The sequence below is a fragment of the Auxenochlorella protothecoides genome, assembly GCF_000733215.1.
Source record: "Auxenochlorella protothecoides strain 0710 unplaced genomic scaffold scaffold102, whole genome shotgun sequence".
NCBI lineage: Eukaryota > Viridiplantae > Chlorophyta > Trebouxiophyceae > Chlorellales > Chlorellaceae > Auxenochlorella > Auxenochlorella protothecoides.
The window spans coordinates 90,880-115,485 of record NW_011934133.1 but is presented as its reverse complement, the minus strand read 5'-3'; the positions used below and the strand labels follow the sequence as shown (position 1 = coordinate 115,485).

Sequence of the window (24,606 nt, the reverse complement as noted above, 5' to 3'; positions counted from 1 at the left end):
GGGGGGGGGGGGGGGGGGGCCGTTGTCCTGTAGATGGGGAGGGAGGGCGAGGGTGGCAAGGCAGGCGGAGGGCGCAGAGTTGTTACGTGGGGTGAGCATCTCGCTTCTGGGGACCCAACCAGGTATCTAGACTCGGAGGCTCCGGGGCATGCAAACATCCCTCCCAACACCACACTCTTCGTCAACAGACCGCTGCCGCGGCGGAGGCTGCTGCAGCAGAGGCTGAGCTGCGGCGGCGGCAGGCCAGGACGCAAGCCGCCGCCGGGCTCCTCGCCCGACTCCCGGCCGAACCCGGGCGAGGCGCGGCGGGGTGCGCCACCTGCCTGCTGCGCCTCGGCGACGGATCACGGCATACGCGCCGGTTTTTCTTGGACGGCTCACTGCAGCCGCTGCTGGAGTGGGCGGAGGCCAGCGGGGCGGCCGCGCTGCCCGAGCGGTATAACTTGGTGCTGCAGTACCCACGGCGCACCCTTTTGCCGCCCCAGGGCGGCCAGTGGCCCAGCCTGGCCGAGGCGGGGCTGGTGGAGGGGCAGAACGTGATTTTCGTAGAGGCATTGACAGTCGGTGATGACGAGGCGTGAGCCTTCGTCTCGAGTGCATTCTCCTGCATGGCGTCTGTGCATCCTCGCACAAGGCTGACTTTGCAGTGCTTGCAAGTTGAGATTACTGCCCAAGATCCCACCATTCTCATGTGAGTTGTGTCCCCCTCCCTAAACTCCATCAACCCTGCACTGTCCTAGAATTTCGTGTGAAGATATTTGCAGAAGATATTATTAGCAGATAAATGGAAACCCCCTTTAAATCTTTAGAGAGGAAGGCATGGCCAAAAATATGATGGGAATGAATCGTGGCTGGTGACATACCGCCACAAAACGTGCTTGTTCCACACTCTGAACAGCGAGGACGGTAGACATCCATTGAACAACTCGGAGGCTGTCACACCGAGGGCTTGATGAGGAGATCAGTCCGGGTCGCACGTGCAAGGAGGAATGAATGTATGTGACTTGGGGGTTAAGCCAGGCGTCGGCAGCGGTGGTACACCATACAACCTCATTCCCACATTCACTTGATATTGCCATTCAGCCCCTCGGGGAAGAAGCCGCCCTTGTCAGTGCCACCCAGGTACACCACCGCCAGGATCTGGCTGGGATCGCGGGAAAAGGCGACCGAGGTGTTGGCGGAGGCGGGGACGAACAGGGGCGCACTCTCGGAGCCGCCCAGGTCAAAGGCATCCACGGGCTCGCCCTGAACCGTCTCGCGCAGGGCGGCGATGGCGTCCACGATGGTGGACACGGGCACACCGTAAGGCGTGACCGTGTCGATGTCGCCCAGCAGGAAAGCGCGAACCGCGCCGGCGTGGTAGGCCTCCACTGCGGCAATACCGGCGGCGGTGGGGACGTAGGTGGTGTCGGAGATGGAGGGTAGAGCGCCCAGGTAGGCGGTCACACCCACGTCCTCGAAGATGAAGGCGCCGTGGTAGAAGAAGAGGTCGTTGGCGTAGGGGGTGAAGGGGGGGTCCAGGCTGTGACGATGATGGGGCAGTGGGAGGGGTATGAGCATCACAGCGCAGCGGTGAAGGTATACGCGTACACGTGTGGGTTGCAGGATGTAGCCAAAACCCTTTGTTCACGGACCGCCAGTCCTTCGCAGCGCCATGCCACACGGCAAACTCACGTCAAGTTGAGGGCGGCGTTGGCAGCGGCGGCAAAGGCAGGGCCCAGATCGATGGCGGGGATGGGCACGGCTGCGTCTCCCAGCACACTCCTGTCATAAAGTAAGGGAGTAGGATGACATCATCTGAGGACCTTATCCTCACTGAACTCGAATTGCTCATGAAACAACACCCAACCCTCTCACATCTCACGTCATCCAATTTCACTACCAGTCAGTCGACCTTCTGCTAAGAAAATCGTACTGAAGCCCAGGACACCAACGCACCTCAGCAGCCTGACGTGGTTGATCTCATCGACTGCCAGAGCCTCAGCGAAGAACTGGCCTGTGAAATAAGAAAAGGTGGGCAACTTTGGGTGATCGCTTCTCGTGCCTCCACTTCATAGTCGTGAGGTAGCTCACGAAATCGCAGAATGCCTGGCGCCTTGAGCAATGAATCGACGGAGCATCGGGAGACGCATAGGCATCACATCGCCCATGAACTTGCGGCTGCGCACCCTTTTCGGTCAGGTTGGCCTTCTCTCCGCCAATGACCTCGGGACCGCTGCCGGTGAGATCCGAGTCGAGGCCAACGCCTGCGTAAGGGCCACGGAGTGAACACGAGTCGGTACTTCATGGCAGCCGAGGCAGGAGTTTTGGCATCCCTCATCATGGATAATCGGCAAGGAATTTTTACAATCACGCGTGGCTCTAGAGGAAGCTTTACCGAAGGATCAGTACCAGAGCACCACCAGGCCATCTTACCCCTCCATGGAGCTGGCCACTGCGGGCGACTCATGCACCATCAGATACTCCCAAAAACTCACAGAAACCTACCTCGGGCAGCGTAAGAGTAGAAAGATGCCTCCAGGTACTCGAGGTTGAGGGCAAAGTTCAGGATATCAGTGTCCGTGATGGCAAGCGCGCATGGTGCTGCCACGAGGGTGATCGCGATGAACGCGAGGACGCTGGCACGAGACACCATTGTTGAGGTCTAATTAACGTTCGATGTGGAAGGGGAGTTGGGATTTGCTACGATTTCAACTTTCGGACAGGATTTTATGGCCCTGATCGTGCACCACCACTGTACGACGAGATTCGAGCGACTGCCACGGGTTAAATGGACAGGGATCGCGGGATGCCGGAGGCAACTGCCCCGTAACTGTACCGGCAGTCAACCACCTCCCATGCCAAATCTAGGCCATGCGGACCCCTATTTGAAATCTCTGCAGAGTTGTCCGAGCCAAGTGGTCGGACTTGGTCCTGGTACGGAAGTGTCCGGCGGTGCCGCAAAAGCGCGGACTGTCTTGCGGAATGCTTTCGATCATAGCCAGGAAGCTCCAGTTTCCGCTCGCTGACGCATGGGAGAAAGATCGTGCCCGACCCGTCCGACGGGTGCAGCAGTGCAGATTCCTAGGGAACATGCTTCCCAGGTCCTGGTAGTCATCCTTGTGGGTTTTCACGGTGAGCGTGTGCGCGTCCTATCCCCATGATTTCTGCAAACCAGCGAAGCAAGGCATACGCTGGTGAAGGCGCTGACAACGATGCCGAGCTCAGTCCTGTTTGCTCATGTGGATCAACAACGAGCTTGCTTGTCAAAAAGTGAAGCTGAGGCGAGGCTGTGGGGTGACCCTTGGAGAGGTTGTGCAGTATTCTTGTGAGCTTCCCTTGATGCTTACCTTCCAGTGAACTTGGAATTCTGCCCCAGCGTGCCTTGGGGTCGCTAACAGGTGCAAGCAAGTAAGGGACTCTTGCACTGTGCATTTTCCTGCTCCGGTTGAACACCTCCCCACTGTCATCCTGATACCCACCCTAAATTGGGTATTGAGAGGGCGAGGCCTTTGGGGGGTGCACAAGGCAAAACCGAGAGCGCAGCCCAGCTGCAACTTGCGACGTAGTCCAGGGCACGGTACCAGATGGCACGTGGTATTTTATCAATCTAGCCTTTTGGCGGCGTTGATTGTGATATTTGAATGGCAGCTTCGCGCTATTCAGATTGTGAAGAGGGGTTATTGGTGACCACAATGACATTTGCCTCCGGGGTATACACCCTTGTCTTCTGTAAGACCACTCCAAGTCTGATCCAGCGACTGGTGCTGTGCGTCATGGCCTCCCAGAAGCATGCGATTGATGTCTTCCAGAATCACTTGTCATCCCAACGCAAATGGAGTTAGTGCATGGTCTTCAGACTGAGGAGCAGCCGAGCCAGATCAGATGGGTGTCCGAGTTTGTTTACTCACAATTGTTTACCCAGCCATTCCCTTGGCTGACCTTCAGCAGACGAAGGTAAGGCCAAGAAGATGCCCACAAATGATTTCCACGGTAGTGAGCCCCGCATTGCTATCCCAACCTATGCTCTTGGCACAAGCTGCGTCAATACGAAACTGTACACGGGGTCATTTGCAGTGTGATTCTTCTCCTCCAGACAGCGCTTCTTCCCGAATCGGGGTCCGCAACGATGCAATGCTCAAGCATTTCGTTGCATGATTTGTAGGCGATGTAGAGTGTCTTGTCATGTCTAGACGTAGTTTTTTGCTCGCCGGCATCGCCGCTGCGAACCTCGTCATATGGACCTTCAAGGTGCTCGGGTCCAGGGTAGGGAACATCTTTCGGGCGCAACCTTACGGGAACCTCAACTCCATTATAAGCTTCTCCAGTCGTCTCATTGCTGGTGAGCGCGGAGGAAGAGGGTGCTTCATTGGCTGAGTATGCTGTGGGCTCCATCGGAGGTTTTTCCGTGCGATGATCGGACAGGTTACCCTCATCAACCCTGCCCCGCCTCGCAGCATCCCGGGCATTGGAGACGGAAGAAGATGATCCAATCATCAGGGATGAGCTCGCGGCATCCCTGGCTGGGCCAGGGCCTCTCGAGCGCGCGCGCTCTCGCGCCCAGGCAAGCAGGGAGTAAGAGCCGTGGAGTGCACCAGCTCTGTATGCCACCCACTCCGTCCAACGTGTCACATGCGCACCACAACCTCACACAGGCTGCCCCAGAGGGGTCGGGCCGGAAGTTCAAGGTGGGGCCCATGGCCCTGAGGACCTGGTGGTTTGATCAACGCCTGCTGACTCTGCTGGAAAGTGGGAAGCAGGGGCCTGGTCCTCGCCAGGTTGTCGTCCTGGGTGCTGGCATGGACACAAGACCCTGGAGACTGCAGCTGCCTCTAGGTGAGCGGGAGATGGGCGAAATGCCTTTCACCAATGTGAGAGCAGACCTGTGGATGTCTCACGCTCAGTACGCAAGACTCCTCACACGCTTCCAAGATGCTCCTGTACTGCATGTCTTGTGCATAGGAGCATTCAATCCCAGTCTTGCAGGTCCACAACAAAATCGGGGATACATGGATCCTGCACCGTCACCCCTACTCAGGTGTCAGCTGGTATGAGGTGGACAGATCGGATGTCCTGGCCGCCAAACGACATGCTTTGAAGAAGAATGGGGCCGGACTGGAGCCAGGCCACACGCGGAAGGCCTACCCACTCCTGACAGGCAGTTGGAAGGGCGTGGAAGCTGACCTGGAGGAACCTGGGTGGTGGGAGTCGCTATTGGCTTCTGGCTTTGACCCGGGGAGCCCGGTCGTCTGGCTTGCCGAGGGACTTCTCATGTGTGAGTAATGGTCAGCGTGGGTGCGAGCTTTGCTTCTCATCAAGAGAGCTTACTTGCAGCATGCTCTGGCTGGGACGACGTGCTTGATTGCACGGGTTTCTTATATGAGGAAGGTACTCGTGGGCTGCTGCTGAGGTTTTGCAAGCACCATGTGGTTTACTCGCGGACTTGGGGAAGCAATGCCACAGGGAGCTCCATACGACCCTTCCATGCTCTGGGTTCTCCTCGCCACATTTCTGCCTCACCTCTCCATTCCAATCTGTCCAGATCTGGAGGGCAAGAGCGTCGCCAGCCTCTTGTCGACCATTTCAAGTGAGGCTGAGGGGCAAGGTAGACCTATCAAGGCTTATGACCAGGCTGCTTTGAATGGCCCCTCGTGCCCAAACCGTCCCCGTGCATGATGCAGGCGCCAATCTCTCGCCACTTCATGATCATTTTGAGCGGCTGTCTGACTTTGTCATGCCCCACACCCAACCCACATTACATGCCATCCTATCTCTCCTTTGTCCCAGGGCTGTCCAGCCAGAACTCCGCCCTGCTGACAATGAGCCTCACAGAGAGCATGCTGAACAGGCTCAGCGGGGTGCGCTCGCCCCGGGCCGAGTTGATTGCCACTTGGAAGTTTGGCTGCCCCACCGACCCCACAGATGTGAGGCGATCAGTTCCCAGGGAAGGCGATCCTGTGGCATGGACTGTGCGCCTGCAGTTTCGCCTTGTTTCAACCCTCCCTCCATGGGTTCTGATGCTGTCATGGATGATCACTCCTCACCTCAAAACCTCGCCTGCCTACAGTACTTTGCGGCCTTGGGCTGGGAGGTGGAGAGCATCAGCACGCGGGCCGACATGGCGACAGCCCTGAAACTGGATCCCGAGATATGCCAGAAGAGCCCATCTGCTTCGCCTGGAGGTGGCACATTGTTTATTGTTGCAGCCCCTCTGGCCCCCTCTACCGAAGCGATCTGACCGCATGTAATCTATCTCCCTGCTTGTCATTCTAGCCTGGGCTCAGGGCGCGACAACCTGGGGCGCGCTCGAGGACCTTGAAGTTAAAGCGCTCGACCCATCTGCATCACATTCTCATCAAGAGTGCTGCACTCATCCGTGTAACCACCAATCAGATACTTACCAGTATATTACCGCGGGCGATCAGCGGGTCGATACCGGGCAGCCCCCGTCCCGACAGACGACGATTCCAGGAGCGGAGCTTACTGCCAGGATGGATTTCCAGGGCCAGCGCTTGTCGGAGAAGCTGTATGTCGCGATACTTAGCCTGGCAGGGGCAGTGGCCTTTCTCGTGGGCTACCTGACGCAGAGCTTTGCCAACATGCTCATCGCCTTCAGCTGCGGCGTGGGCATCTCACTCCTGATGAGTGTTCCAGACTGGCCCATCTACAACAAGCACCCCATCAAGTGGCTGCCGGCCTCAGAGGCTCCTCGCGCGGAGGCAAAGCAAGGTGGGAAGGCTGGATCACAGCGGAAGCAGCGGCCACCAAGCGCAAGCTGGCGAAACTTTTGGAACTTATTCTAGTTGTTTGGTTCTTCACCATGCTGCATAGCACTGCCAGGTTCCTCTTGCTGTATGCTTTAAGCGTCATTCTGTTGATAAGTTTGGTCGTAGGGTGGGGGAGATCTTTGCACTTGCTTCTGTAGATGGTCAATGGCTTCAGATTGAGGGAGTTCCTTGTGTTGGTGATTACATTCCTGATCGCAGACGTGGCACAGTCTGTCACAGTTTACTTTGGATGGGGTACCCAGTCCTGCCAAGCCCTCGCAATGTCGCAACCGTTCACAATTGGTCAAGATACCTTGGTTTGAACCCAGACTGCCATTGCACGAGTATGGTACTAGTCCAAAACTCCGATCTTTGGAATCTTGGATCATTTCTGCATCTTCTTATGCAGCTGAGTGTAATCACAACTGCTCTTAGGTAGAGAGCGGCCCAGTGTGTCGTTGATCGGTCCACCTCGAGGCGAATTACCGGGATGCTATCATAGACGGTCATGCCGGCATGCAGCACGGCGGGGGAGTGAATTTTCATCCTTTTTACTTGTTTACGATATGATCAGAACATCGGGATGGTCGATCGATCCTGGCCCGGCCGCTCTCTGCCCCGGAAGGAAGGGGTCACATGGCTGTCCGCCAGTCCACAACGACGATCACCACGGTGAACCCGCAAGCAGTGTGCTACACCCAGTGTCGCACTGAGGTATTCCTTGAAGTATCAGATCTGGTCTCTCAGGGCCGGTTGAAAACAAGGTTCTAAAGGGGTCCTTGCCGATGTAAGTGCACCGGGCGATGGACTCCATGCACGATAGCATGCCCTCGGTCGGACTCGTTCTTCGTGTCATCAATACCATAGCTGGCTTGCTTCAAACATGCGCAAATGGTGTTGTATTCGTAGCTTGATGCGTGCATGAAAGTGTAATCGACTGCATGGTCATGAGCAGCGGGTATGTAGCCCTGGGCCCTGAAGTCATCATGCCGGGTCTGGCTGAGGGAGTACGCAAGGCTGTGTACACCTGCACCGGACACACGGATCAAACTCCGCTACCAACGCTCCAAAACCCCATGTTCGAGGTCACAAAAGCCCAAGAGAGGGTTCGAAGACGCAGTGCAGGCGAACGGTACTTCGTCAAACGCGCATCTGGTCAGATTTTGGTAGATGCATTCAGCTGACAGCACGTGAGCAGCATGAAGCCATGAGCACCCAACTTTGTGCATTCAAGTCGGTTGGTAGGGCAACAAGAACAGCTACCTTCAGATACTCTCCATCATCATCCTTTCGGTAGCTTATTCTTGCGGGACTTCCATCCCATCCGAATACGTCGGTCATCCATCGGCGGCACTACAGGCTCCCCGGATTTGGCGGCTTCGACCGAACATTCCCATTCCGGTATGCAGGGGGGTGCACTGTACCTTTGCAGGGCCAACTTCAAGCGCATTGCACGCTCTGACGAATGAGATAATTTTGGGCAAACCATTTCCTCTCACCTCCCCAACCACAGCCAAAGCAGATTCTGTTGACCCCAGAGGTGGTCATTGAGTCCAGCAGTGAAGTACCAACCTCCCCAGTCTCTGCTCACGGAATCAGATGGTGAACACGCACACCAGCTTGGTAAGCGAGCATGCCGGCTTCATGCCATCCATGGTTGCGCCGTACCATCCCTGTGAGGTCCCCATCTCCTGCCATGCAGACCCTGGCCGTCTGGTTGATCATGACCGCGCTGGCCATGACGTGTCAGGCAGCCGAATACTGTGCCTGCCGGGACACTTCGAGCATCCAGTCCAGCGACGCCCCATCCGAAGCCGAACTCGAGAGCATCGCGCGAGCAAGGTTTCAAGTGCAGATCAACCAGATCAGGAACCTGAACTACTCTGGAGCAGGGGACTACGCGACGACAAACTCCATTTCCACGGTGCGGTGGTGCTGGCCGCCACATTCGATCTTGCCCGATCCCGCGTGGCCATGGAAGATTCGGTGGGAGTCGGCCTACCTCGAGCGACCTCGGATCCTGCATGACGGTGTAGCACTTGTTAAACCAGATTCGATTCATCTTGGCTGCATGCCAGCTCTCCCTAACGTCGCTGCCAACATCGCAGACTTCGACCGGGCCGGGCAAGAGCGGGCTGAATGACGGGTTCGTGAAGGCCAAGAATGGCGACCTCGTCCTCAACGACCGGAGGTGGTACGCCGCGGGAACGAATGCGTTCTACGCCGCCCAGGCCGACCTGCTCTCGCCCGATGACGTGACCTCCTTGATGGCAGTAAGGATCTGGGTTCTGTTCTCCTGAAGGGGCTGGTGTATGCAGCGTGTTGGAGAGCATTGGCAATGTGGGACAAGGCGTGCCACTCGTCTTGCACGTCCTCCCAGTAGGCTCTTCCAGCAAGTAATCATGCATGAATGGACCTCTAGCTTGATTCTGCATCTGCTCCGAGCAGTACACCGGCCAATATACACGGCGCTGTGTGTTGATAGAGTGATCAGAACAGGCTAAGCAACCATGCCGTCGATTTTCTCTGCGACTGACAATGCATCAACCACTCGTAACAGCAACCAATCCATGCTCCTCCTGCCGCCCAGGTGCACGCAATGAAGGGTGCAAATGTGCTCCGCGTGTTTGCCTTCAGCGACGGGTATGGAACCCAGCAGAACATCCTGACCCCCGTCCCCTTCCAGCCCCGCCTCGGCGAATACAACGAGGAGGCCCTCAAGAGGTGCTCAGGGGCGGTGCGCACTCAATGCTGAGGGAGCTGTTCTTGTTGCACAGAGTGATGCATCGCGACCTGCACCAATGATCCTCTTTTTCCCCACCATTGACGCAATGTAGGCTTGACTTTGTGCTCGCAGCGGCAGCTGCCAAGGGCATCCGCCTCGTCCTCACGCTCACCAACTACTGGCCGTTCTATGGAGGCCAGAGGGTATGTGCAGACTTTTACCATGGGTTGGAGGGGGGGGTTCTCGTAATAGAGTGCTGTGTATAACTCATGCACCCTGTCAATCTGCGCCGTGCATCCCCTCATGCATGTCACCATGCGCCTCTCGCTTCATCGGCGCCCAACCTCCTGCCACAGTTCTATGTGGATTCCGTCAAGGGCACTGGTGCTCCTCAGGAGCTGTTCTACACCGACCCAGAGATCCGCAAGTACTTCAAGGACTACATCACCAAGCTTGCCACACGCACCAACACCGTCACAGGTGGGGGTTGTGCGAACTGCCAGGCTCGCCGCATCGTGGGTGCCAGCGATGCGCTGAAGCTCGCGCTGCAGACTGCACTTAGGCTCCAAATCCAGATCCAAACTTTTTCCCTTCCAGGCCAGCGCTATGTGGATGACCCCACCATCCTCGCCTGGCAACTTGGAAACGAGGTGTGATGGGCGCGTTCGAAAATAAGCTCTGCAGATCTGGTTGCAAAGGTGTTGAGGGGGGGGGGGCGCGGATGCATGCCTTGCGACGCTCGGCCATCCTGCGTTTGCAGGCATGTTCCATCCTCCCCCGTCACATTCAGATCACTGCATCGTGGGGACCCCCCCTCCCAGATACATACCTTAAGCCTTTGACCCCCTTGCCCAACCGCAACCCCAGCCCCGCACCAGCAACGGCTACGACTCCAGCAACGGCCTTGCGCCAGGGGCTCTCATGACAGCCTGGACGCGCGAGATGAGCGCCCACATCAAGTCCCTGGATGGCAACCACATGGTCTCCACCGGGCACGAGGGATTCACCACCAACGGCGACTGCTGCAATGGGCACACCTGGCTCAACAATGGGCTCACCGGCACGGACTGGGTCGCATCCAACCTGGAGGACCCCAACGTGGACTTTGCCACCCTGCACGTCTACCCTGGTGAGCAGCAGGGAGCACAAGCGGGGTGTGGAGAGGAGAATAGTCGTACTTGTGAATGAATTGTGTGTGTTGCATTGCCAACCATTCCTGTCGATAATCTCCCTCCCCTACGGCCACGCTTATGGGGTGTGGAGCTGGAACAGCTCATTATAGTATTCGGGCGAGCCTCATGGCCCTCGCCCAATTAACACACATGCAGCAAGCTGGGGATTCACCCCCAACGACTACACCTGGCTGGGAGAGAACTACATTCGCTCTCGCGGGGAGCAAGCGCGCCGAGCTGGTATGGCACAGTGCGCTCAGCCGCAGGAGGGGGACAAAGGGGCTTTGCTGCATCCCTCTGGCTTTCCACCACAACCTTGGGGTGACAGCTGGAGTCATACTGTGGAGCATCATTCCGAGGCAATGACAGCCGCAATACTCCTCCCCCTGCAGGCAAACCCATTGTCCTTGAGGAGTACGGCATGGAGGAAGGTGGGCAAGGGATCAGCGCCCAAGGTTGGAGCCAGGCATTATAGTGGATGCTGTGGGGGCTGTGTCACCATGGCTGTCAGTGGCACTGCCACTGGAAATGCATGGACCTGTTCTTGGGAGGTTACAAACTGTATCTGACTCCCTGCGCACCAGGGTCCCAGCATGGGCCACCCCCCAAAGCCCATGTCAAGCTCCCTCTCGCACATGCCCGCAGGCTGGCTGTCCTCCAGGAACACTCTCTTCGACTTTGAGCTGAGCGAGGCGCGCGAGTCTGGGTTTGACGGCTCGCTGGTCTGGGCGGTGCTCCACCGTGAGGGATACCTCTCCGGCGTGACGACCAACTTCATCTTTGATTACAATGGTGATGGCGCCAGGGCAGTGCTGGACGAGTACCAGCGTGGGAAGGTGAGTTGGCGAGGTTGGACAGAGGAGAAAAGTATCCTGCAGAAGTTGGCCAGACGGGAGCGTCTGCATGCCGTGTGTGCCTGCCATTCGCCACCCATCCTTTTGCAAAAGAGGAACAGGAGACAAAACCCAAGATTGGATCTGAACCCCTGCCCCTTCATCACCGCAGAGCATAAACGCCTAGGAAGCTACCACATCACAATGCTGGGGTTTGGTGACAGCACAAGCGTCTTGTGCAGATGGTCTAATGCCATGGTGGATCCACTGGCTCGATGCACGTTCCTGATTTTATTTCATTTGCCATACGGATTCTCCAGAATTTTGGCCAAGTCCTTCTCCTGATCCAACCTGCCAGACACCTCGCCAAGCCCTGGGGTCTCAAACTCCCCCGTTTGACAGCCCGAGCAAGCCTTTGCATGATTGATCCCTGCCAGTCCTGGACTGACCTCTATCCCAGTACCTGTAACGAGAGTGTTTGGTTGAATCGTCCAGGCGATCCAGATAATAATTTGTCTTTGGGAGGGTCCGAACCCTGGCAGCTGGTTCTCCAAATCTTGCCTCAATTGTGTGTGCTATAGAAGTGACAACTTGCTGTCCCCCTGACAAATAACAAATGCTCGCCCCATGCTCCCTGCCTGCTTGGGTATAACTCAAGCGAATGTGACAAAGATTCGTGCTGCATCCAGCCCATTATGAGCTGACCTGCAGGCAAAAAGGACAGTGCCCCCAAAGTATCACGTGCATGCAAGGGGCGCACTATTCGCCTTTTTTTGCCTCTGCCGCTCGGCGCTTCCTAGCCTTGTACTGCAGTTCACGTCGCTTCATTTTTATCAAGAGGCCCGAGGCCGCCAGGAGGTAGTTCACCTGGGCGAGGGACCATGGAGGGAGCTTTAGGGTTAGGATGAAGGGAGCCAGAGTGCCACTCGATGGCAGCAGGAGGGCATCCATGACCAGAGATGTGAGCGTGCGTGCTGGATGCCACCCAACCTGCTTGGGAGTCCACAACTCACCAGAATGACAAACATGACCAAGAGGAGGGGAGCCGACAGGACTGCCGAGAGGAAGATGCCGTGAGCATCGAAGTAGTTCTGCGAGGAGAAGCGCTGCCAGTGGGAAGCCGCCAGGCCATTGAGCCTCTCAGCAAAGTACACCAGGGGTGCTGTGTGAGTGGTTGGGAGGGGGGCCGCAGGGGTGAAAAGTCATGGGCGAGTGGCCCGGAACCAGCATTCGACTGCATGCAACAGCAGGGTGTCTCATTGACTGATCTGGTGAGGTAGCAAGCGTAATGCCCAATCTACCCACCAGCAATGAAGAAGATGATGGCCTGCACAGCCACGTTGTGTCGCAGGAGGATGGCTGCCAGGAGGAGCATGCCATGGACCGCCAGGAGCCCTTGCAGCCAGCGCTCCTCCTGTGAGTTTCGAGCAGGAGGGCTGGTGACCTGCCCATGACATCCCTGGAGCGGGGCAGCCTCGAGAAAATGGATTGGATGATCAAGGAATGCCTCAGCACCCGTGCAGTCCTTGCGAGGGAACGCCCACCACCAATCCCTCACCTTCCAGTCTACTGCGGCAACGAATGCCTTGAACGAGTCCAGCACGCCAGGACCACCACTCAGCTGCGACCACTTGGTACGAACATCGCTCAGAATTTCATCGGCCAGGTGTGCGAATTGAGGAGGGATGGCTTGCCGCCAGTCCTCAGCCATGGCACCAAGATCACTACAATGTCGACGTCAATGAGAGGTTGTCAGATACGATGTAGAGCGCAGGCAATAAAATCTGTAAGTGTGGAAGGTAGCACCTGGCATGTCAACGAAAGCATTCTGCGATCGATGGGCTGGACAGTGATTTATTTACTTGCGGACGGTGATTCTCGGAGATCGAAATGAGCATGTCTGTACCTCGCATCGGATGATCCTACCAGATGTAGTAAGACCCCTAGGCCTCACAGCTACGCTGATCAACATACCAGCTCCAGTACAGCGGTGTTTCCTTCAAGGTGCTCGATTGTCGGGTGCTTTGGTGTCGGGGAGGATGGCGCCCAAACGCAAAGCTACAGCGGTGAAGCCCGTCAAGGACAATCCAGAGATATCAGGCGGCGATGAGGATGTAAAACCCAAGAAGAAGAACCCGAGCCGCGCTCCAAAGACAGGCATGCGTGTGCCTGGGATGCTTGCTGCAGTGGACTGGGCTGTTACAGGACACCTTGACATCCTGGCACTGACTACACCATGCAGAGGGCTCTCCAAGCAAGTCGGCCTCGCGACCGAAGCAGCCAGCTCTCACAGAGCCGACCGCCACTGAGGATGGTTGGACGCTGCATCCCCCTAGCCTCATTTACAAGTGAGCGCATTGAGATCAGAGGAGGAGGCATGGTGGCTTTCCCAAGGTCACACCTGATGCAGACCTGTCCCAAATTCATTCCGATGCATGTTCGCCCCCTCACTGTCACTACAGGGCTGTGCCTGCAGCCCAGGGCTCCAAGAAGATTGCAGCTTTTGATCTTGTGAGCATCTGGGATAGAGGGATGTGGAGAAGGAGCCACTGCGGGACATTCAGGCCAACCTGTAGAGATGCACACTGAGTGCGTGGCTGCCTTACCCAAACGCCTTCCATGCTCGCCGCCATGCCTCCAGCTCAATACCCTCACCTCCCTCAGGATGGCACCTTGGTGCATGTCAAGAGTCGTGCTCGATTTGCCCTGGATGCAGACGACTGGAAGTGGTTCAACAAGAGGGTGAGGTGGTGGGGTGAGATGAGAGGTGGTGGAGGGCGTCCAGGTGGGCTGGGGAGCTGAGGTTGGCCTGGGCCGTGGCACAGCCAGCAGAACATGCCAGCAGGTGGTACTTGGTGGTGTGTCAGGCTGCCCGCCCATGTATGGTTGCACCATGACATGGCATGACTAAACCCCGCCGTCCAGGCCTCCCTCCTGATGAAGTACATCCTGACACATGCGCATGGCTCATTACTCACAGGTGCCGACCGAGTTGCGGCGACTAGCTGAGGAGGAGGGCTACCAGCTTGTGATCTTCTCGTGAGACGGATTGTTTTTGTAGTTGGATCCTAGGCACTGCCTTGGACAGCTTCCCGAGTTCCCTGTGCTGATGTGATTGATCGACGCGAACCTCACAACCCTCGTGCAGTACCATCTCTATTCATCCATGCCCTATGCCACCTCCCTGCAAACACGCAGGAACCAAGGAGGCATCCGGAGTGCCCTCACAGGGGCCGGGGCAGTAAAGACCCGGGGCCGAGTGGACAATGTCCTTGCCGCCCTGACTGGAAAGGACGGCCCCCTCCATGCTCAGGTGGGGCTTCAGAATCTCGTGTCGTCTTGACTCACTCGGGGTCTTGACGCTGGGTACAGGCACCTCCTTTGCGCCCAATGGGTGGACTGAGGTGCAGCACACCCTGCATGCAGCCCATGCCAGCCAGGGAGTGCACTCACTGGGGATTCCACCAAGACCCTCATGCTGCGTGGCTATCCCTGCCACCAGGTCTTCATGTCCACACTCCCTGACGATCTGAGGAAGCCCGGCACCGGCATGTGGGACTTCTTCACAGAGCACTGCAATGCCGGTGTTAAACCAGGTGGGGAGGGAAGAGGATCGAGCCAAGCCCTTGGTCTTTTGAGGAAGAGGGTGCCGTGCATGTGCATGTCTTGCTTTCGATGCTGCCGCTGTGGACACCTTGGAGGCTTGTCGGCTTTGAAGCTGTTTGCCCTGGGATAAGACCGCATGTTGGATTCTCCCAGAAGAGAGGCTGGTTGCACATTCAGACCCTGATGCCTCCCCTCGCTATCACAGACTTGTCACAGTCGTTCTATGTCGGCGACATGGCTGGGCGCGTGGGTGACATCCAGGGGACAAACAACCCCACCCCCTCTGACACTGACAAGTGAGATGGAAAGTAGTGGTCGCTCTGGGTGTTGCACCGGTCGACAACGCTCATGGAAGGGGCCTGCAAGGCTGGTGTATTGTCGGAGGAGTGTCCCGTCCTGCTCTGTGTCCCAACCTTTGGTCACACTCCCATCCCCCGCAGGGGCTTTGCGGAGGCCATTGGCATAGCCTTCAAGACACCAGAAGAAGTGTTCGGGTGAGTGGTGTTGCGTGTGGCCGCTTGCCTGCCGACTGGCTCATGGAACGATTCCCTTGGGAGGCGCCTTCGGCAGCCCACTGCATGTGCTTGCGCCACAACCAAGACACAATCTCAACCTGGGCCGGCCCAGGGAGGGTGAGGCGAAGAAGGAGGTGGTGTTTGAGGGCTCTTCAGGCAAGAACGACGACCTGGCGGATGCCTTCCAGACCCTGACCGATCACTTTCGGAGATGTAAGGGGTGGCATGGTGGGCAGGTGCAGAGGCATCCACCCTCCTGAATCTCAAGTGAGTGCCTGCACCTGGCATCCAAATCTGAGGTCGACGTGCCTGCACCCAACCATCCCCATCCACACCTTGCTCGACTCGCAGTGGGCGATGGCTTCAAGGCCAACGCCTTTGCAAAGGTCCAAAAGGTCTTGGCGGGCTGGCCCACCAAGATCACATCCTCCAAGGACCTCAAGGGCGTGGCTGGGGTGGGGAAGGGCTCTGCAGCCAAGGCAAGCCGGGGGTGTTTCTGCAGAGATCTGGGGTGAAGAGGGGAGAGATCAGGTTTGGGCCGGGAGACTCTTGACCTACAGGAATGACACTCGTGTACTCGCCACACCATGCCTCACACCACCCCGGCCAGATCGACGAGTTTCTGGAGACAGGGAAGTTTGCGGTTCTAGAAGAACAGGGCGGTGAAGCAGCCCAGCTCCCATCCAAGGCCGCTGCGGATGCTGCACCGTTCCTGAATATTTAGTTGGGTGCATGACAGACCTCACGAACATCAGCCTGTCTCCCACTGTGTCACTAATGGGCAGTTCTAGTGCTCCTGACAAGCACAAATGAGTGGAAGTACATGAGGGGATGAGAGCAACAAAATCCATCAGGGACGTGAAGAAACATGGCACGACGGACCTATGCTGGCCTCAAGCCTCACTCCAGCCTGCACGGGCGTCATCGGATGGCAAACCTCCGCACCGCCTCCTCCGCTACAAAGTCGCAGGTTGGCACCAGATCTGCGACTGGGATGGCAGTTGGGTGGGTGGGGCGGGCGACCTGACACTCTCATGGGTTCTCGTAAGCCCACACCCACAGCCGTGTGCATCTTAAGGGACACTCCCAGAATATCCAGCATGCCCAATGCTCACCGGCGTTCCCTCACAGGACCCCATACCACACCGTCACGCCACAGTCCCACTCTCAGACACCTCCTCACCCTTCAGCCCACGGAGGTCGGTCACCGGAAACCAGCGTGCATCGGCGGCGTCGTCCCCAGGTACGACTGCGGCCTCCGGGTTCTCCGGCACCCCCGCCACATTGACGATGGCATAGTGGAAGGCCAGGGCCCCCGCATCATCGTATGTAATCGCATCGCCGGCGATGAAGGATGAGGGATACGCCAGGTCCGGGCTCAAGGGAGGGTGACGGGCGTCGGGCTGGCCGTGCTCCGCCTGCGGCAGCCGGCATCTCAGCCTCAGCCCAGTCTCCTCCAGCGTCTCCCGCACTGCGCACTGCACCAGCGTCTCCCCCAGCTCGAGGCTGCCTCCAGGGAAACACCAGTCCCCTGGGGCAGGAAGGGACAGGGAGGGGGACCGGGCGTGCAGGACAGTGCGTCTGTAGCTCTTCCGCAGGAGGCGCTGAGTTGTGGCCCTCGCATCTGCATGTCAGACCCCCCACAGCAATGCCACAGGGGCTCATGCAACCATGCCACCCACTCACCTTTGTTGGGGGCCTTTGCGCGCCTTATGAGCAGGGTCTCGGGGTTTCCAGGGCTCAGCTCCCTCAGTACAACCACGCCGACGCCTACCCGGGGCTCTGTGGGGTAGGCCCGCGACACAGACGCGCTGAGATCCGCATGTGATCGGCAGGTCCATGCCTGTTTCGCTGGGCCAGCTGATGATGCGCACAAGCTCCTGCCGAGCCCCACAAGCGTCATGGCGATCCGCATTTTTGGTCAGAGAAACTATTTGAATGCATGGTATTGATGTAGTCCACATCCTATCTCAGACGATGGTTGTCTTTGTTTATTTTTGGCCTCCTGGGGGATTGCGCGCGCCAGCGCTTAAGGAGGGAGTGCAACTTATCTGCCTTGGCCATACACTTTGCTCAGTGGGGGAGAAGACCATTTCTCAGCCGGTGCTCTATCCTTCCCTCATCCCGGGCAATAGCAGAGAAGGTATCTTCAAGGTATAGTACATGCAGTCGAGGTGAGAGGCTCCATTCTGTGCAGCCAAACATGTCGGGGGATGAAGGACCCCAACTGCGGATCACGATGCCCATCACCGCACAGCCGCCGACACGCCCTGGTCTGCAGCGGCAATCTGCCCAGCAGCCGCGGCATCGGAGCTTTCCTGACTGGCAGCCACGGTGGTCGAGGCCTCCTGCCCGGCAGCAGCGGCAGTGCCAGAGGCCTCCTGTCCGGCAGCCGTGGCTTCCAGCACCATACCAGCCTCTTGGCCCTCCGCACTCGCTTGTCCAGCCTCACCCGGCTTTGAAGGCTCGGTCTGCTCCCTTTCCCCAGCCGCCGCGACCACGCCGTCCCCGGCGGCCGCGTCATGGCCCGTCTCCGACACCACGATCTCCTCCTGCGCCGCGGCGGCGAGGCCCGCCGCCGTCCCCGCCACCGTCTCCTTTGCCGCCGCCGCCGCCAGGGCCTCGGTCTCGGCCTCGGTCTCGGCCATGGCGCCCGCCGCCACGGCCGCCTGCGCGCCGGCCTTGGTCTTGTCCATGGCGAGGCGGTGCGCCTGGTCCTCCAGCGACTCGGCGCTTTCACTGCCACCCCCCGCCGCGCCCGTCCCGGTCCCATTGGCTGCGGCCGCCGCCGTCCCGACGTCGGGGAGTTTCTGTGCGGCGACCGCCGCGGCGGCCGCCGCGACCCTGGCCGCGGCCTCTGCGGCGGCCGCCGCTTCCGCAGCGGGCCTCTCCCTCTCCTCCTTGTGGTGCAACAGCTCCTGATACACCTGGAGTCAGCGGAGGAAGGGCAGGGACTTCATCGGGATGAGGGGGCGGCGGAAGCGCAGGGCTTTGCGAGGATCGTTTGCAGGGCTGTTCCCTCAATCCACCGCCCCGCATACCATCTGCTGCATGCTCATACCCCACAGCACTCCCCCCACCCCTGTCACCCCGCTCCGCCAGCGGGCGGTGAGGAACCTGGCGAAGCGGGTTCCAGCGGCACCACCAGCCCGCCACGGAGCTTTCTACTCCTGAACGACTACGAAGACCCCCCCTCCCACTCATAATCCCGCCCCCCCCCCCTTCCACACATACACATCCACTCCCATGCTCGCCTCGTACAGGGTGGTGATGGCCTTGATGAAGGAGGCGGCGTCGTCCAGCGCCGCAAACGACCTGGACCGGATGTGCAGGGAGACCATGGCCCCCAGCTGGCGCTCACAGGCCTCGTCGCAGGTGGTGACCCAGTGCCGGTCCGCGCCCTCCCGGTGCCCGTCAATGTAGGCGGCCAGCAGGCGCATGGCCCCCAGCCGGTCCTCGGGCCCCGGGTCAAAGGCGTGCACGCCCTCCATGAACACGGACAGCCCCGGGTCGGTGACAAAGTAGCCGGCCTGCCAGAGGCAGATGGAGATGAAGGCGTCGCCGCCGGTGGACTGCAGGCTCAGGGAGCAAGCCTCCATGAAGTCCAGGCCCACCGCGCGGAGGAGGCCGGCGGAGAGCACCGCCCCCGCGCCGCCGTGCATGGAAAAGGTGTTGGCGGGGTGGCGCGGGATGTCGCAGTGCGCGTTGAACACGCGCGGCGCCGCGGCGCAGAGCAGCTGCGGGGTGCAGGGGCAGCCGCGCGGCGCAGGGAAGGAGCGGCGCCGGCGCGCATACAGCGCCTCGTCGAAGTGGCAGGGCAGGCAGCGCGGGGCCTGGGGATGGGGGTGCGTCGCCGGTCCCGTGCCGTTGGCGTACCAGAGGTGGTCTGCGCAGGTGGGTTGCATGATGGTCGATTTGAGAGCCTGGAACCGCAGGCAGGGAAAGGGCGCACAGGGGAGCATGCACCTCAGGGCCATGATTCATGCAAGATCCTGGCGAGGCAGGGAGGGCCACAGAACAATGTGCGCGCCCACTGGGCCCCATCAGCACCTTCCCAACCCCTGCTTGATAGCAACTCTGGCACCCACCGGTGATGAAGTAGGGAATGGCGGGATCAAAGTCGCGCAGGAGGTGGAGGAGGGCGGGGGGGAAGAAGACGGTGTCGTCGTCCATGTACAGGAGCCAGCTGTAGGTGTCGCCAAAGTGGGCGTGGGCCAGGAAGGGCACCAGGCCTGCCCGTGTGTCCCCAGCATACATGGACCTGTCGAGCGGCATGTTGGAGTATGTGTGTGTACTTGAGGTCTATGCATATGCCAGAGGAGCGGATCATTGGGTCAGTCAGAGTAGCTTTGGTACCGAGGCCCTCCTCTCCTGGAACAGAACTGCTCCAGCGCAAATACACCAAACTCAGCGAGTGTCCCACCTCCGCGGCTTGTCATCCGGGTAGTAGGCCCAGGTCTCGTTGTGCAGGAGGCCCTCCGCCACAACCTCGGGGGTGGGAGGGGTGTTGCCAGCGATGTAGGTCCGGATGACACCCTGCGCAATGGTGAGAACTGTTCGGTGCGCAGAGATACTGTGTGGTGCCTCGGACAAGTTACAGTGATTGCGTTCAATCCGTAAAGGCACCATACTGGTCGGGTTCGACGTGCTGGGCATGCTTGTAGACACTACCTCCCGACCTTCGGGAGCCCTTTCCCACTCCCCTTAATCAGCACAGCCATCCTCCAAGGGCCCACCCGCCATTGCCTCTGCATCTCCCTTTCCCAACTCTCATCCAACCTTGCGCCAGATGCGGCTTGCGCGAGCCACGTCCATGTGGTCCACATCACCAGGAAGGGCCGCAACGATGTCGTGCACGGATACCGGGAACCGGCTTAATCGTGCATCGCCGGTCTGGGCGCTGCCGCTGCCAAAAAGCAGGGTGACGACAGCCAGGAGGAGAGAGGCTTGGAAATGCATGCCCTGTCTTGCCATGGTGTTGAGAGTTCAAACTTCAACTCGGTGATACTCCTGGCTGAGATTGTGGAGACATGGGAGCAGGTCGAGAGGAAAAGGCCCCTTGCAAACTCGTCGAGCGCCGCTCGCCCTCGTTCGCGGCAGGAGGTCCAGGGAGTCTGCGAGGATTAGACGAGCAATAGCATCAAGTTATACCAAGTTTTGCTTGTGGATCGCGTTCGATGTCTCTCAGGATCCTGCAGCAGCGCTCTCGAACCGATCCAACATCTCGAGCAGAATGCTGCGCCTGCTCTGTTCGGACGTGCACTTTCCCGTCTTCGCAGAAATGCATCCGTTCAGCCGTTTGGCTGCATCGAGTATATGTGAAATTTTGATCTAAGAAACCCTCTCGGCCACCCGGCGTGTTGATCTGCTTCAGCTGTAGGACTCGACTCTTCCACTGTAGGGAGACTGCCACTTCAGTGCTAGAACCTCTCCGAATAGGGGCCCTTTGCATGTGCACATACTAGAACGCCCTTCTAGATTCGATCATGTCCACACTCGCGAGGGTCGTGCGTCAGGTGGGGGTTGGCAAGTTCAGTGACACGTTTCCACACTCCCTGGGCATTATGTGGTTGCCCATTCCCTTCCATTTCCATCCTCAATTATAGATATGGCACCGCTGGCGGACAGCCCCTGCACAGGAGATGGTGCGCGTCATCTGTCGGGAAGTGCTGTATGCTGCAATCTCCCTGTCATCAGGTCACCCCATAGCATCCCTTACACAGCAAGAGAGCTGATTCCCTCGTGTCCTCAAAGATGGCCTCCTCCCATGATTAACACCAGTCCCTACCAACATCACGCCATGCAGGAGGCTGCTCAGCTGGAGGCTCTGCGGCAGCACCTGCTGATGCAGAAGGCCCAGCTGGAGGAGCTGCAGCGGATGAAGGACCAGTTTGCCGAGCATGAGAGGGCCCAGCTGAAGGCCATGCTGGGTGGAATGCTGGCGCAGCAGCGCCAAGATCATGCGGTGGGTGTCGAAAGGTGCTCTCAGCTGTGGTCTTGTCTCCCAGAGATCTCAAGCTGCAGGGAGGTGTTGGCTGATTGTCTGGCGGCGAGGTTCCAACCTTCCCTTCCGATGATCTCAGGATGTTCAGGCTACCTGCGGGAGTCATTCTGAAGGGCCGGGTCAGGGTACGGCTGGCGGCACGCCTGGCCCTGAGAACAGAGAGGGCCCCAGTGCTAGTCCCTCGGGCAGCCCTGAGCCGGAACGTGTGATGGACCGAGAGGTGAATGCCCTGATGGACATCCTTGGGGCACGGAGCTTCACAATCCTGGAAGAGGCAGAGGACGTTGCAATGGAGATGAGGCAAAAGGACATGGATGCAGCAGGGGAAGAGCCTCCGTAATTCCCTGCCATCTTCCCAACTGTGCGTTCTGTGCAATGTGGTATGCGCACGCTGAGTTGGCACTTGCTCTCTCAACATGCGGCGCTGCAACTGGGTGCCAGCGTGACTTGCACCCCTTGACTAGTGTTCAAGGGCCCTTGCTGCCAGGGCTGAGCACACCCACACTTCCGGCACTTGACAAGACTTAACAAGCTGCACATGCTACAACAAGACTCTCAAGCTCACGTATTTCAGTTCCTGGGTGTGGAGCACCCTGGGAAGGGGTGGCGCCCAGTCAACATACACACACTAGACCTCTGACATCTCTCATCCTTCTTCGGCAATCCTCCTGCCAAGGCAAGCGCCCGCAGCTGCGTCCAGGCACTCGTTCAGGCGCTCCTCGCCTGACGCTTGGCCTCCTCTACCTCGCGCACCTTCTCCCAGGGCGGGAAGAAGTAGGACTCATCAAAGTCCACCTCCTCCCCCTCGAACTTAGCCTGTGTGTTTTGGGGACAGTTGGAAGAAGTAGGAATGATAGAAGGATGTTTAAGAGCTAGCATAAAGGATACAGCTGGCAGGGTAGAGGCACCATTCCAAGTGCAGTGCCTTATCCAGCCGCAATTCGTAGGTGCCTGGAACTGGAGTGCAACCCAGCAGCGAGTGCACTCCCATCAGCACGCCACAGCAGTGCCCTCACCTTGCCAGTGTAGACGAGGTCAAAATTGTAGATGAGCAGGTCCACCTCATCATCATGGTTGGCGATGTTGTGCTGGTTGCGTCGCGCCCGGTTGACGAAGAAGTTGCCGACCTCCTGTCACCATGGATTTGGTTGAGTGGCATGAGAACCCAGCAAGGGAACAGCAGGTGAAGTGAAGTGGATTAGATTAGGAAGCTAAATTGCTGGAACTCAATAGGGAGTCTCACCCACACGTTCAGACCTGTGTGATGACGATGGCCTCTGGGTTATGTGGGATGTCCTTGTCAAGCGTCCATTCGTAGGCATTTTTCTCTGGGTGCCTGCGTGTCATGTAGGTAGTAGATGGCACTTGCATGGCGATGGGGTATGAAGCTGGAGAGGTTGTATGCCCAGAGCGGAAGCAATGCGCGACACAGGGGAGAAGGTGTCAACCATTCAGTCACGTCGTGAGGACCTTCAAAACCTGCCGCCTGCGCACCACTGGGTGGCGGTGATTGGGTAGTCTATGGCCTCCATGGTACTGACATAGGTTCGGCCACCCCGGTCGATGGACAGCGTGAGCACGTCAAAGAAATCCACCAGGGTGGGATTCTCGGCAATGGCAGTCCATGCCAGCCCTGCCATCGGATGATGAAAGGCTTCGAGGATGGGCAAAGGACAAACGTGCAAAGAGGGCCTTGCAGCGGGGCTGCACGTACTGTGCAAATCCAAAGGCCAGAGAAGAACTTGCTTTCCCCCTGCACATACCATTGACGTGGTTCTCCATGGCGTAGGGCTTGGTCAGCAGGTTCTCATACACTTTGTGCGGCAGCACAGAGAAAAACTCACTGCAGTGATGGGAGAAATAGAAGTCAGTGAGCAGAGAGCCGTACGTGAGGATCACTGTTTCTACGACAGGCATACAGCAACGTCAACAAGAAGGTAAACATCAAGCCCACCTCTTCTCTGCCTTGTCAGTGGGGAACAAGGGCGAGGGCAGGTTCTCGGCGTCAAACTCTGAGAGAATGCTGTGGTTCTTGGAGGCAATCACGGCAAGGGTCTCGAACCCAAGGCAGGTACCATGCAGCTGCATGGTAAGGAAGATGGGGGGACTGCTCAGATACAAGAATTTTCTAGGTGTACTGCAGAGGCAGTTTCGGGGCATCGAACAGGGCTATGCATCTCAGCCAACCATGGATGGGAGAGCGGGAAGTCTGTCAAACACTCCATCCCACCGTGCCGTTCATCCTTCAGATATCTTCTTACAGGGAAGAAGTCGCCATGGTCGTTGGCCTTCAGTGTGAGTTCAAAGATCTTGGAGGTGACATCATAGAAACCATGGCCAGGCCGCAGGACCTGAGAACCACCAGGCACAAGAATACCATTCACGAGCTTGAATCTGTGTGTCGGGGGGAGGGTGTTGGGAGAATGAGCCGGTCAGCTTCAGCTCTGCCCTTGCGTCTGCAGCCGGACTTTCAGTCTGATGAGTCGAGCAATCCGAAAACATGCCGAGACGGTGCGATTCCGAGACGACGCGCAGCGCGAGGAACCAGCCCCATCCACTCACCGGCGCTCCACCTCCTCGGGGGGCATGTCGGCCAGAATCGGAATCACACGGGCTCCTGCAGCTTCCAAGAACTTGATGTAGGAGGCCGCGATGTAGGTGTGGCCCTTGGGTGCAGGATCCCCCTCCTGCACATATATGCCGTTGCGAGAAAAGTTCGACACGCTCTGCAAAATCTCGAACAGCGATCCCCAGTCACAAGAAAGATATGGGCGGTCGTTTGACGGGCAAACTCGAGCCAGAGCCTCCTGCCCACCTGGGAGACAACCCCAATGATAGGACGCATGTTTGTGCGCTCCTTGTCAGTCTGCTTGTCGCGCTTCCGCTTGTAGAGCATGGAGCTCATCCCGCGTGCCTCCCCGCTGTTTGGCCGGATGGCCAGGGCGGAGAGCGCCCCCAGCAAGACAACGAGGATAGCCCTGCGGAGAGCCATCCCGTCGCGACCC

At 58.4% G+C, this 24,606-nt stretch overlaps 9 protein-coding genes across 9 annotated transcripts in view; 5 read left to right on the top strand and 4 right to left on the bottom strand.

The window, feature by feature from the left end:
- The window catches only part of F751_0363 (hypothetical protein), a gene marked incomplete at both ends in the record, with an annotated part of 2,675 nt that extends 2,094 nt beyond the window's left edge, over positions 1-581 (top strand). Inside the window, one exon of the mRNA XM_011397570.1 lies at positions 189-581. Coding sequence (XP_011395872.1) covers positions 189-581 — 393 coding nt within the window. The remainder of the gene's footprint in view (positions 1-188) is intronic.
- Positions 582-1,062: 481 nt separating this feature from the next.
- Positions 1,063-2,635, bottom strand: F751_0362 (Desiccation-related protein PCC13-62; the record flags this gene model as incomplete). The annotated part of the gene is made up of 5 exons (XM_011397569.1): positions 1,063-1,522; positions 1,675-1,764; positions 1,939-1,996; positions 2,169-2,246; positions 2,488-2,635. 5 exons carry the CDS (start codon positions 2,633-2,635, stop codon positions 1,063-1,065), a joined length of 834 nt encoding a protein of 277 aa, XP_011395871.1.
- Positions 2,636-4,676: 2,041 nt separating this feature from the next.
- F751_0361 (Putative S-adenosyl-L-methionine-dependent methyltransferase) lies at positions 4,677-6,217 on the top strand (the record flags this gene model as incomplete). Its single annotated transcript, XM_011397568.1, has 5 exons — positions 4,677-4,728; positions 5,018-5,254; positions 5,522-5,566; positions 5,767-5,903; positions 6,047-6,217. The coding sequence occupies 5 exons, from the start codon at positions 4,677-4,679 to the stop codon at positions 6,215-6,217; spliced, it is 642 nt and encodes a 213-aa protein (XP_011395870.1).
- Positions 6,218-6,470: 253 nt separating this feature from the next.
- F751_0360 (Mannan endo-1,4-beta-mannosidase 1) lies at positions 6,471-11,663 on the top strand (the record flags this gene model as incomplete). Its single annotated transcript, XM_011397567.1, has 12 exons — positions 6,471-6,708; positions 7,435-7,460; positions 8,449-8,670; positions 8,855-9,019; positions 9,337-9,470; positions 9,584-9,674; positions 9,828-9,951; positions 10,069-10,121; positions 10,339-10,600; positions 11,036-11,074; positions 11,289-11,479; positions 11,649-11,663. 12 exons carry the CDS (start codon positions 6,471-6,473, stop codon positions 11,661-11,663), a joined length of 1,560 nt encoding a protein of 519 aa, XP_011395869.1.
- Positions 11,664-12,235: 572 nt separating this feature from the next.
- F751_0359 (Transmembrane protein 18) lies at positions 12,236-13,187 on the bottom strand (the record flags this gene model as incomplete). The annotated part of the gene is made up of 4 exons (XM_011397566.1): positions 12,236-12,343; positions 12,490-12,638; positions 12,782-12,890; positions 13,035-13,187. The coding sequence occupies 4 exons, from the start codon at positions 13,185-13,187 to the stop codon at positions 12,236-12,238; spliced, it is 519 nt and encodes a 172-aa protein (XP_011395868.1).
- A 920-nt stretch (positions 13,188-14,107) lies between these two features.
- Positions 14,108-16,321, top strand: F751_0358 (Bifunctional polynucleotide phosphatase/kinase; the record flags this gene model as incomplete). Its single annotated transcript, XM_011397565.1, has 9 exons — positions 14,108-14,218; positions 14,457-14,515; positions 14,675-14,789; positions 14,979-15,072; positions 15,288-15,378; positions 15,523-15,576; positions 15,710-15,810; positions 15,949-16,052; positions 16,208-16,321. The coding sequence occupies 9 exons, from the start codon at positions 14,108-14,110 to the stop codon at positions 16,319-16,321; spliced, it is 843 nt and encodes a 280-aa protein (XP_011395867.1).
- A 197-nt stretch (positions 16,322-16,518) lies between these two features.
- On the bottom strand, positions 16,519-20,556 carry F751_0357 (hypothetical protein; the record flags this gene model as incomplete). The annotated part of the gene is made up of 9 exons (XM_011397564.1): positions 16,519-16,586; positions 16,781-17,128; positions 17,284-17,379; positions 18,050-18,149; positions 18,261-18,407; positions 18,828-19,483; positions 19,686-19,858; positions 20,021-20,133; positions 20,377-20,556. 9 exons carry the CDS (start codon positions 20,554-20,556, stop codon positions 16,519-16,521), a joined length of 1,881 nt encoding a protein of 626 aa, XP_011395866.1.
- Positions 20,557-21,397: 841 nt separating this feature from the next.
- Positions 21,398-21,810, top strand: F751_0356 (hypothetical protein; the record flags this gene model as incomplete). Its single annotated transcript, XM_011397563.1, has 2 exons — positions 21,398-21,576; positions 21,681-21,810. 2 exons carry the CDS (start codon positions 21,398-21,400, stop codon positions 21,808-21,810), a joined length of 309 nt encoding a protein of 102 aa, XP_011395865.1.
- Positions 21,811-22,309: 499 nt separating this feature from the next.
- Positions 22,310-24,593, bottom strand: F751_0355 (Gamma-glutamyl hydrolase A; the record flags this gene model as incomplete). The annotated part of the gene is made up of 9 exons (XM_011397562.1): positions 22,310-22,417; positions 22,618-22,731; positions 22,859-22,937; positions 23,096-23,234; positions 23,365-23,444; positions 23,556-23,683; positions 23,863-23,995; positions 24,164-24,288; positions 24,417-24,593. The coding sequence occupies 9 exons, from the start codon at positions 24,591-24,593 to the stop codon at positions 22,310-22,312; spliced, it is 1,083 nt and encodes a 360-aa protein (XP_011395864.1).
- Between the last annotated feature and the right edge of the window lie 13 nt (positions 24,594-24,606).